Source organism: Orycteropus afer, unplaced genomic scaffold, assembly GCF_000298275.1.
Source record: "Orycteropus afer afer isolate SDZICR_OR568_19922 unplaced genomic scaffold, OryAfe1.0 scaffold00035, whole genome shotgun sequence".
NCBI classification, from domain to species: Eukaryota; Metazoa; Chordata; class Mammalia; order Tubulidentata; family Orycteropodidae; genus Orycteropus; species Orycteropus afer.
The window spans coordinates 1,703,417-1,715,868 of record NW_006921622.1 but is presented as its reverse complement, the minus strand read 5'-3'; the positions used below and the strand labels follow the sequence as shown (position 1 = coordinate 1,715,868).

Here is a 12,452-nt window from a genome sequence, read left to right as displayed (position 1 = left end):
ATATATATATTCTCAGAATATACTGAGAATTTTTATGTGTTTTATTTACTATTATGTTTAGTTCTATACATACCCAAGTACTATTACTTTCAAGCCTAAGCACATTAAGAAATCGACAGGGGAATACTGCGAGCTTTAAATCAAGTTTATGACTCTGCCAGGTTTGGGCAGGAACTGAAGAGGCCGACAAAGCTCTGTTAGCCACAAGCTGTGGAAACGTGGCTCCCAGTCCCATCATCACACCGAGAAACACATTCACAGCCGTGTTCCAGGCTCAGGGAGCTCCAGCTCAGGGCTTCTCTGCATCCTTTGTAAGCCGTAAGTAGCACTAACATCTGAAAGGTCCTGAAAGATGATGGCTGCCACAGTCAGGCTTTAGGAGCAGTGGGACATGTGGATGAGGGATAACTGGAACCAGGAGTTGAAGAGGAAGAATGGGGTTGCGTAAAGCATGGGAAGTCACCTAATCCTAAATTCCAAAATCAGTAAGAATGGAATTAAATTCAGTGGTAGATCAATTAGGAGATGATGTTCAAATATGTGAGTGCTACCAAAAACCAATTGCCATTGAGTCTGTTCCAACTAACGGTGACCCCATGTATGTAAGAGTAGAACTGTGTTCCATAGGGTTTTCAGTGGCTAATTTTTGGAAGTAGATTTCCAGACCTTTTTTTCAGGTCACTCTGGGTGCACTTGAAGTTCTAGCTTTTGGTTGGCAGCCAAGCATGTTAGCCATTTGCAATACCCATGTGCTCCTATGAATGCCACTAGTTAAGGTCTGAAAATAAGCCTAAAATCCTAAGTGGGGCAGGTATTCAGGAGGAACCCAGGAGGTCAGTAACCAGTTGACACCAGTGTGCCTAGCATGTGGCGCGTTCACCACTTACATCAAAATCACTTGGGTAGCTTTGAAAACACACAGATTATTGGGCCTCATCCCAGACTCAAATGAATTCAGAATTTCCATGGGTGAGGATTAGTTTTAGCTCTCGCCCAGATGATTCTCCAGCTCAGTAACCTTTGGAAGACATTTTATTCAAGATTTTCCTTTCCTAAGTCAATACATAGGCCCATTTCTCTAGCTAGTAAACATATATTAGGTTAGAGGAAAATTTAGTGGGTTTTTAAGACTAATAAGCAATAGTATGTGTTTGTTGACTGAATTAAATTAAGGAGCCAATAATTGCAAACAACCATTTAGGAAAAAGTTTGATTCAAGGAAATATTGTGGTAAACAGATAATTCAGATAGGAATGAAAGAATGAGAGTGGTGTAAAGGAAAGGATGAAAGGCAATCCAAACCTAATCTTAGGCTTTCAGTTGGTTTATGGTATAGTATGTGTATTTGTATGTAACTATGTGTGTTTTAATATCAGTTTAGAAGGATAGTTATTTTCATACTTGATAGATCAGAAAGTGATATGGTTATATGAAAGTAAATGTCATCTTAGTGACAAAAAGACATTTCTCTTTATTTCTGATGTCAGGAATTTTCACTAAATGAAATTGTACTGAGTTGGGACACAGTAGTAAATTCAGCTCTTTTGTTTTTCCTTTTTTTGAGTAACTGTTGTTTTTATGACCAGATTATAAGAGTAATTAACATAGTTTTTAAGAATATAATAATACATTTTTTAAAGCATTAAGTATATAAAGTATTGGCCAGGTGCAAATCACTTTACATCAGTTTTTTCTTTATCTACATAAATCATATTAAGTCTTTGCTAATTTATCCTTTCTTGAATATCTTACAATAAAATGATTTATAGTAAAAAGTCTACTGAGCCCGTAAAACTGTATAGCCTTTTCTAAAGCTATATATGATACTCTCATTTTGCATGTATATTTACTTTTAAATCAGAGGATCAGTCTCTTATTTATTGCTTCTTCCATTTGGAATATCTCAAAGGAATTGTGCTTGTAGAGAATTTAGGAAATTTAAGTCTTTCCTTAACTGATGAAATTGATACTGTATGTAAGAATAAATGTTATAACGTCCTTTTGTTCCCCTACAGGATGTGGAAGTAATTTCACTGGCCCTTCAGGTTACATCCTTTCTCCAAACTACCCAAAGCAATATGACAACAATATGAATTGTACCTACATCATTGAGACTGATTCTTACTCTGTGGTCAGCTTGAATTTTGTATCTTTCCATTTGGAAGGTAAGTGTATTCATAAGTAAATTATAACTAATTCTTAATAAATGAATGAGGAGTCAGTAGAAGCAAGCCAGCAGAGATACTCTCAAATCATCATTTAAAGAAAATAGTATAAATATATTACTGAGGGTCCAATCTCAGGTACTCAGTAGTCACTGTCTGTGGGAGTTGCTGCCCTGTCACCCTACCTCGGCACCTCATTCCATGGAATTTTCTGAAACCCATGAACCACACTATTTATATAGATAACCTCAATGAGAAGATCACAAAGATAAGCTGGAAAAGTCCCTGCATGCCATCTTCTCCCAGTTAGGCTAGATCCTAGATATCGTAGAGTTGAGGAGTCTGAGGATAAGGGTAAGGCTTTGTCATCTTCAAGAACGTCAGCAGCACCACCAACACCTTACCCTCCATGCAGAGTTTTCCCTTCTACAACAAACCCATGAGAATCCAGCACACCCAGACTGACTTTGATGTCATTGCCAAGATGAAAGGCACCTTTGTGGAGTGAGACTGCAAGTGGAAGAAGTAGAAGCCCAAGAGCAAGGAGGCCCCAGCTGCCAAGAAGGCTCTGTGCAGGGTGGGGTAGCCACCCCCATGGTGGAGACCATTCAGGGGCTTGTCCTGGGCATATTGCTGATGACACAGGAGCACCACATCATGTATCACATGCCAGGCCAGCCTAGCAACATGCATCCACAGCATGATCCTCTCTGAGCCTCTCATGCAGCCAGATCCCAGCAGGAGCCAGTGCCTCACAGTAGCTTATGCCAGGACATATACCACCTGCCCAGCATCTTTCAGGAAACCCACCCAATCACATCTTGTTCCTCACCAACCTGCCAAAAGACAGCAACAAGCTCATGCCTTGCAAGCTTTTTAAGTACTTCCCTGGCTTCAAAGAGGTCCAGGTGGTCCCTAGGCTGCATGACATCACTTTCCCGAGTTTGACAATGAGATGCAGGCAGGAACTGCTTGCAATGCCCTGCGGGGCTTCAAGGTCACCCAGAACAATACTGTGAATATCTCCTTCCCAAGAGGTAGCACCTTTTTTCCCATTCTGCCCCTATCCCTGTTCTTGAGTCAATCTTCCCCACTTGGCTCAATCCCCTGAAGGTAAGTCCCCCTTGGGGACCTTCTCCAAGTCGTATGTGATTGAGTGATCACCACACAGCATTGTACTCAGAGTCTGTCTCCAGACACTGCACCCGGCACTGTTAGACTGGAATTAATTTTTTTGTTGTTAGGTTTTTTATGTTTTTAGGTAACAATATGTTACAGATATTTAATGTAAACATAATTAAAATTCCATCCAATCTTGTAAGAACACCTGTGGTATTCTATATACTCCATTCAGAAGTATAAAAATGATTCAGGAGCTTTAAGAACATGAACATCACATAAATTACTTAAAGAAAATAAATTTAAAGTGTATTACATGTTAAAAGTAATTCTTTTTTTCATTTGATTTTTTTTTTAACACTCTACACACCTATGGGCACACACTCACATACCCACACACGTGCATAAACTATAAACTAACCAGCAAGTGAAATTGTCTTTCTGAGTCAAAATAGCTGCTCAATAATGTTAAATGAGTGAATGAGTAATGTTATTAGATATTTACTGGTTGGAGGGTGACTGATATTTAATAGATACTATGACACTTCAAAAAGGAGCCCTCATGGCACAGTAGTTAGGTGCTCAGCTGCCAACCAAATGGTCAGTGGTTGGAACTTATCAGATGCTCCTTGGAGACATATGTGGCAATCTGCTTCTGTAAAGATTACAGCCTTGGAAATACTATGAGGGAGCACTACTCTGTCCTTTAGGGTCACTATGTGTCAGGAGCATAGACTTGAAGGCAACAGGTTTGTTTTTAATGGGTATGACACTTCAGAAAAGATATCTTCAAATAATATTAATATTTTTCACAAATTTACTTCCTATTTTAAGACTACACTTATTCTATTAATTTGCCCAGCTACTTCTGTATAGGGAGCTCTGGTAGCATAGTGCCTAAGACACTTGACTGCTAACTAGAAGGCTGGTGGTTCAAACCCACCAGCCACTCCTCAGAAGGAAGTTTGGGCAATCCTGCTTCCGTAGTGATACTGCCTCAGAAACCCAAGGAGGGGTCGCTATGAGTCGGGGCCGACTCGATGGCACACAACAACAATAACAACAACTTCTGTATAATCAAATTTGTTTGTTTGTTTGTTTGGGTTGGTCTCCTGTGGCAATGAAAAGTTAAATGTAGCAAGATGTTCTACGGTATTCAACATCTGGGAAATTTATGTATAATAAAAATAAAAATGACATGTTAGTACTCACATATTGATAAATTATATAAAGTCTCTCCCTTTTCCGTTTTTCTATGACCTCATCTCCTTTTCCTACATCTGGACAGTTGTATTTTCTGGCATATGTGTTTGATAGAGAATGCCAATCGATGCATGTCACTGTCAAGCTAGAATGAAAAGTAAAATATAATCTTTTCAGCATTTGCTAGCACAAAATTCCAATGATCTAAAAAGATGTTTATGATGTATAAAGTATTAGGAGGAGAGAGTTTTGAAATACTATGTGTAATGTCATCCAGTTTTCTATTTGAAATAACATACATAAAAAAAATATCTGAAATGCTATTATGTAGTATGTTACATCTGGACTACTCTTTATTTTCTCCTTTATACCTTTTGTGTTGTTTTTCTAATCAGGAGGAAAGTTATTTTAGAAGGAAGAAAAAGAATATAATATGTGGCTAGGGTTGTTCATTGCTATATGCATTTGTTCTCATTTCATAATAAACATGAGAATGCCATGTGCCAATAGCATTCAGTTAGACAAAAACAAAACAAAAGGTTAGTAAAAATACTGTCAATCCACAAAAGGCACTGTCAGTACCCATGGTGTCTGTGTTATTACACAAGAACTACTCTGACCCCAAACAGTAGCCCCTGAACTTAGTTGACAGGATGGCATAAAGGGGGAACCATCCTCTGGAAGGCCTGACATGTGGTGGGGTGGAAGAGAGCACAACATTTTATGATGGGTCTCTATCCCACGTCTGCCACCTCCTAGTCACATGGCTCTGTGAACATCATATAATCTTTCTTATAACCACTTTCCTTTTTTAATAAAATTATTGTTGTTAAGTGCTATATATACAGTCACCTCCCTGTTTATGATGACCTCATGCACAACTGAACAAAATGCTACCCTGTCCTGTGCCACCCCCATGATCAGTTATAGATTGGACCATTGTGTTCTCTGGGATTTTCATTGGCTAATTTTCAGAAGTAGATCGCCAGTCCTTTCTTCCTATGCCATCTTATTGTGGAAGCACTGCTAAAACCTGAAACAAGTTTCAGTATCATAGCAACTTTCAATCTAGTAGTTAATAAACAGACTTAATAGTTAATAATGGCTGTAGGAATGTATTTTTTGAACTGTAACTTAGCATTGGTGGTGAAGTGCCTAAGGCATTTGGCTGCTAACCAGAAAGTTGGCAGTTCAAACCCACCAGCTGCTCTGCAGGAGGAACATGAGGCAATCTACATCCATAAAGATTTATAACCTTAGAAACTCTACAGAAGTCACTATGAGTCAGTATTGACTTGGTGGCAGTGGGTTTGGTTTTTTGGGGTTTTAACTCATCATAGTAGCGGTTGTTTTTATTATTTTTGCTGTTATCATTCGGGATCTCCAGGTGTGCCTATACACAAATTGTCTGAGAGCAGATATTTGGTTTTGCCATATTAAGTGATTTCTGTTTTCACTAATGAATTTGCTAATCATCATCTAGTTGAAAAGACTGACTCTTTTGTGGGTAACATGATTTCCTTATGATAATGTGTTGTGATATTTTCAGTGTTAAAAGTACTCAGAATTTTCAAACTACTAAGTAAGTAATATCAGTTTATATATTAATTAAATTATGATAGGTCCAAAAAAGGGCAACATTAATCAAATTTATTTTAAAATTAGGCTATTATCACTATTATATCAATATTGGCATTTCTTGAGTATTATCATCATCAAGCTAGGGATTCATTAACCCTTCCCCAGACCTTTTAAAGTAAGCCTGGGGAAGTCATGTGCAGGATACTGGATAAAACTGAAGAATTGCTCTCAAGGAAGGTCACAGCCTCATTGCAGAAGCATTGACTTTTCCAGCTGCCATGTTGTTGTTGTTGTTATGTGCCATCAAGTTGGACCCGACTCATAACGACCCCTCCTTGGGTTTCTGAGACAGTATCGTTACAGAAGTAGATTGCCCAACCTTCCTTTCGAGGAGTGGCTGGTGGGTTTGAACCGCCAGCCTCTGGTTAGCAGTCAAGTGCCTTAGGCACTATGCTATAGCTGGAAGGAACTGATTCTGAAAGAAACCATTCAAATGACTAAGCATTTCTGAACCCAAATACCAGCAGAACTGCTGTTGGCTTGGTCAGGGATTGGAGTTACCAATCTGTTGTTTTGTGAGTTATTAGCATAAAGAGTAGAAGTGCAAAGGCAAGATGGGCTACACCAGCTACATAATACTACATGGAAACATACTCTTCCACACATTGTACCACTGAACACTGCCAACTCTTTTGGAAAGGTTTACTGGAAATTTGGGCAAATATATTGATTATTCAGCCACACACTGTGCTTTCTTTACTGGGAGATTAAAAAAGTTCAGTTACCTACTTTCCACTAAAATAAGTTGCTCTAAAAGTGTCTGTTTCTTTATTTTGGCATAAGTTGTTATAACCTTCTCATTATTATTATTACATTTATAGTAGTAGCCATTCTACAGACTACTGTAGACCAGTCAGTATTTTGTTCTGTTGTACATAGCGTCACCATGAGTTTGACCCACTTCAATGGCACATAACAACAGTACAACACTCCTTGAGAACCTTTTTCTAAACCTTGACTAAGTTCTCTCCTTAGGAGAGAGTCATCCCCAATTGCTTCTAACTATATTCTTTTAGAGAGTTTTGTCTATATTTTGAATATGTATGCACTCAACAACAACTCAACTCACTGCCATTGAATCAATTCTGACTCATAGCAACCCTCATTGGGTTTCTGAGGCTGTAAACTTGTATGGAAGTAGATTGCCCTATCTTTCTTCCATGGAGAGGCTGTTGGGTTTGAACCACTGACCTGGTTAGCAGCCAAATGCCTTATCCACTACACCAAAAAAAAAAAAAAAAAGAATAAAAAACTCACTGCCATCGAGTTGGATCTGACTTATAGCGAACCCTCCTTGGGTTTTCTTAGGAAGCTCCCCTATAATTGTGGAAAAATATTACTATCATTATTTTCTGATACCTGTGGTCTTTATTGGCAAGTGTCTTCTCACTGAAGGATTGGACTGATATGTTAAGTTGATATATAGGGCTCAAGAACAAGATGTACATGTGTGAAATGACTTGATGCCCAATAACATATCATTCTCTTACATATCACCTTGCTCATGTTGATCTTTTATAGGTTCTTAGACTTTAGGTTGTTGTTGTTGTGGCTGTTTTTGTTGTTAGGTGCTGTTGAGTTGGCACCAACTCATAGTGACCCTATGCACAAAAGAACAAAACACTGCCCAGTCGTGGGCCATTATCACAATCCATGCTATACCTTAGCCCATTGTTTTGTTGCATCCACTGTGTCATTCATCTCATTGAGGGTCTTCCCCTTTTTTGCTGACCCTCCACTTTACCAAGCATGATATCCTTCTCCAGGAAGTGGTCCCTTCTGACAACATGACCGAAGTAGGTGAGACAAAGTCGGTATTCTCACTTCCAAAGAGCATTCCAGCTGCATTTCTTCCAGGACAGATTTGTTCATTCTTCTGGAAGTCTATGGTACTTTCAGTATTCTTCACCAACACTACAACTCAAAAGCATCAACTCTTCTTTGATTTTCCTTATTTATTGCCCCACTTTCACATGCATATGAGGCGATCAAAAACACCACGGCTTGGGTTAGGTGCACCATAGTCTTCTAAAGGACATCTTTGCTCTTCAGTACTTAAAGAGGTCTTTTGCAGCACATTTGCCCAGTGCAATATGACATCTATCTGAGTTTTTGACTGCTGCTTCCATTGGTGTTGATTGTGGATCTAAGTCATGTGAAATCTTTGACATACTACAGACTTATGTAGTGGTTAAGTAGTTGTTGCTAGTTGGTTCTGACTCATAGCAAACCTATGTACAACAAAACAAAACACTGCCTGCTCCTGCACCATGCTCACTAGTATTGCTGTGTTTGAGTCCATTGTTGCAGCTACTTTGTCAATCCATCCTGTTGAGGTTCTTCCAATTTTTCACTCATGCTCTACTTTACCAAGCATGATGTCCCTCTACAGGGACAGTTCTCTCCTGATAATGTATCCAAAGTATGTGAGATGAAGTTTCACCGTTCTCCCTACTAAGGAGCATTTTGGCTGGACTTTTTCCAAGACAGATTTGTTCATTCTTCTGTCAATCCATGGTATACTCAACATTCTTCACCAAGACCTTAATTCAAAGGCATCAATTCTACTTTTGTTTTCCTTATTCATTGTCCAGCTTTCACAAAGCTGAGGCTACTGAAAATACTATAGATGATTTTGTCAAATTCTAGCATTATATATGTCTTACCAAAAAAAATTAGAAGGGCATCCTACCATAAAGAAATGACTACTGGTAAAAGACACAAGAATGGCTTAATCCATGGTGAAATTGGCCACAGGTCTTAACTTTTATATTTACTCCATCAGGCTTTGGTCAAGAGCAGATTGTCTCAAATCCTTTGTTATTTGATATTCTATTGCCATCCAGAAACAGACTTAAAATCTTCCCTCAACTTCACCTGCTTCCCCTTAACACAGCTTCTTATTGTTGAATTCAGACCTTTTCTTGACAGTTAATAAGTTTTGATCATGTCTCAAGATACTACTGCTATTTTAAAGATGAACTTCTTATAATTCAGGTATTCTGTCTTTTTAATTACCCCATAACGAAGCATATGAAAAACTGTGTTTCACAACTTTTTCCATAATTTCCTAAGACAACCACTCTTGTAATAGTCTACATCATCAGGGCAGCAACTTAAAAGCTAACTCACTAATAATTAAAGGACATGTACATTGGAGGCCATTTAAACTAATGTGGGAGCAACATATTCATCTGGCATGAGCAGTATTTCCTTTCTTTTTGTGATTTTCATTTCACAACGTTTTGTATTGCTGCTGGCCAAAGCAATTTCTATAATTTATATATATATATACACATATGCATATATATACACTCAAATCCATATACTCTGAATTTTAAAAATCCCAATAGAGCTTTTCATGTTTTGAAGACAAACTGAGGTTATAATTAAAGTGCATAATTTGGCCATGTTCAAACCATGAATCTGAATTTAATCTGCCCCCCCCCATTTTTTCCATTATATTGCTTCTCATTGAATAGTAAGGACATTGAAGTTAAGTCTTTTGCATTTTTAGCTTATAGATTTATGCCCAGTTGGAAATATTTCTACTCCAGGGTAAGGCATTTATTTGATTGCTAAGCAGAAGGCTGGCAGTTCAAACCCACCAGCCACTCCTTGGAAGGAAGACCGGGCAAGCTACCTCTGTAGTACTGCCTCAGAAATTCAAGGAAGGGTTGCTATCAATCAGAACTGACTTGATGGCAGTGAGGTTTTTTTATCTTGAATTAACAACTCAGTATATCTTCATGTTGGATAGAAACTCAGCTAAGGTGGGAAATATGTTCCTAAAGGACTTGAAATTTATATTACATAGATGTTTTCCTCTAAGAACATTAATTTTCTCTATGATTATACTCAGCCCAAAACTGGGGGAGACTCTTTAATATACATGTTTGTAAAAAATGTTTAAGTCAATATTCTTTCAACTGAAAGAATGTAGTAGATTATATTCAAGTTAGCTTAGACATAAAGTTATAGGAAGGATACTGGGTTATTTCATCTCATGAAAGGAAGTTTTACTTTCAGAACAAGTGAAGCCAGGATCAGGAATGTTTTTAAAATGCTGTCTCTTTCCCTCCTCTTTTGGAATCTTTCTGCTTATTAACTTTATTTTTCCCTACTCTAGCTTATTTACTTAATGACTTTCCTGGACTAATTTTGCCAATTAATGTTTTCTGTGTGTGGCCACTGACGTCTCTGTTCAGTTAGGTGAGTGGTTAGGTAACGGTTAAACAAAGTTCCTTAGACACCTGGATTCAATAAATCTCCCAGTCTTTGTCAAGGGGCTCCATGTGTATATTGGGCCACAACTTCAACACTCAGCCAGGCAGTTATGACTCTGACTTAGCTTTCGATTCCTGCTTATGTAGAGACTTTAGGTCAGCCAGAGGTGAGTACTTAGGGCCTCTCAGTTCTCTGAATGTGCACAGAGCCCTACACATGCATGTGACCTTCTGGAGTCCCAGGAATATGTCAGAGTTATTAAAGTCTCTGAAGACATCTCATTCATCAGCTTTTGTTTTTAAGCTTCTTGGTTACTCAACTATTTACCCCAATTGTTACCCATGCATCAGGTAGCCATGATGTTACGACACTTGCCTATAAATGTTTCTGACAAACACCCACTGAGGAGAGGTTTTAGTTAAGTTTTGAGTCAGGCCAAAAAAGACAGTCTTTTTGCGTAGGGTCTCCTAGGGAAGCACGTGACCAGTCAAATAATGTCAGTTTGATGTGAGGGGACTTAAAAAAAAGTTACAGTTCCTTTCTGCTCCTTCTGGTACTGGGAACATAGGCAGTTTTTCTAGGTTACTGCTAAGCTTGTGAGCAGGGCTGGAACTAGTGTAAATTAAAACATCACAAAGTTAACTGTTTTTACAGAGATCAGCAGTTCCTGAATAAACTCCCTGTTTTGCTGCAAACCTTTGTTTCATTTTCAGAGTTCTGAAAGTTTCTTTTGACTATTTTTGCCGGTTTTATTATTATAATTATTTATTTATTTATTTTTATGGAGGGGCAAATTTTTATAGGTCCTTATCTGCCATTTTTCTTGATGTCTTCCATGTGTTAGAATTTGATATATTCATTAAATACAATGTTTTAGAAGACCATGTCTTCTTAATCACATGAAAAAAAATTCACAGTGTGTTATGTTAATAAAAAATCAATTATAAAAGGTGTTGCTGAGTTATCTAAATTTAGAAGAAATACAAGAGAAAATCTTTATGCTCTTCTGTTAAGGAAGGATACTTTTATATGCAAAAGATACAAGCCCCAAAGAAAATTAAATGCATGCAACTATTATTATTTGTTAACCAAAAACTCAAACCCAATGCTGTTGAGTCAATTCTGACTCTTGGTGACCTTGAAGGACACAGTAGAACTGCCCCATAGGGTTTCCAAGGCTGTAAATCTTTATAGAAGCAGATTATCTCATCTTTTCTCCTGCAGAGTGTCTGGTAGATTTGAACACCAATCTTTTGGTTAGCAGCCAAATGCTTTAATCACTATACTACCAGAACTCCTTTATATGTTAACAGTTTGTATTGACCTGCAAAGATAATTGAAGAGATTATAGTAATAAAAGTCTTTTTAATTTCTTATTTATTCTGTTTTCTGTTTTTCTTGGGAGGTCAGACTATATATGTATGTATATTTATTATATAATTATACAACAAAACAATTCTTTGTATTTTTAAATCACTAAACCCTTAAGCTTAAAACATTTATGAATATTTGTAAATGGTTGCTAAATAACCATTAAGGAATTTCTAATAATCTCTCCACGATAGGAGTCCCTTACCTGTACAAAAACTTCACATCAAAGCAGGGGTTCTCAATTTCAGCACAATTGACATTTGGGGGCAGGTGATTTTTTGCTGTGGTAGAGGAGGGCTTTCTGTACACTGCAAGATGTTTAGGAGTATCTCTTCTACCAATTACATGCCAGTAGCATCCCCAAATAGCAACAAGAAAAATCCAGGAGTAAAGCATGTTCTTTGGACCAAGGATTCCTGCTCTGAGATCCTCTGAGGACCAGGAGACACATAGAGAGAAAGCCTTCCCCTAGAGTTGACATTCTGAACTTGGACTTATAGCCTCCTATACTGTGAAATATATTTCTGCTTTTAAAGCCATCCATTTGTGGTACTTCTGTTACAATAGCAGTAGATAACTAAGATAGAATTTGGTACCAGGAGTGTAATGCTCCTCTAACAGATACCTAAAATGTGGAAGCAGGTTTGGAATTTGTAATGAGTAGAGGGTTGAAGGGGAGCTCTGGTAGCATAGTGGCTACAGCACTTGACTGCTAACCAGAAGGCT

At 37.9% G+C, this 12,452-nt stretch overlaps 1 protein-coding gene across 1 annotated transcript in view; it reads left to right on the top strand.

Moving 5' to 3' along the window:
- The window catches only part of CUBN (cubilin), a 413,126-nt gene that overhangs the window by 340,447 nt on the left and 60,227 nt on the right, over positions 1-12,452 (top strand). Inside the window, exons 55-56 of the mRNA XM_007936404.2 lie at positions 162-318; positions 2,016-2,165. Coding sequence (XP_007934595.1) covers positions 162-318; positions 2,016-2,165 — 307 coding nt within the window. The remainder of the gene's footprint in view (positions 1-161; positions 319-2,015; positions 2,166-12,452) is intronic.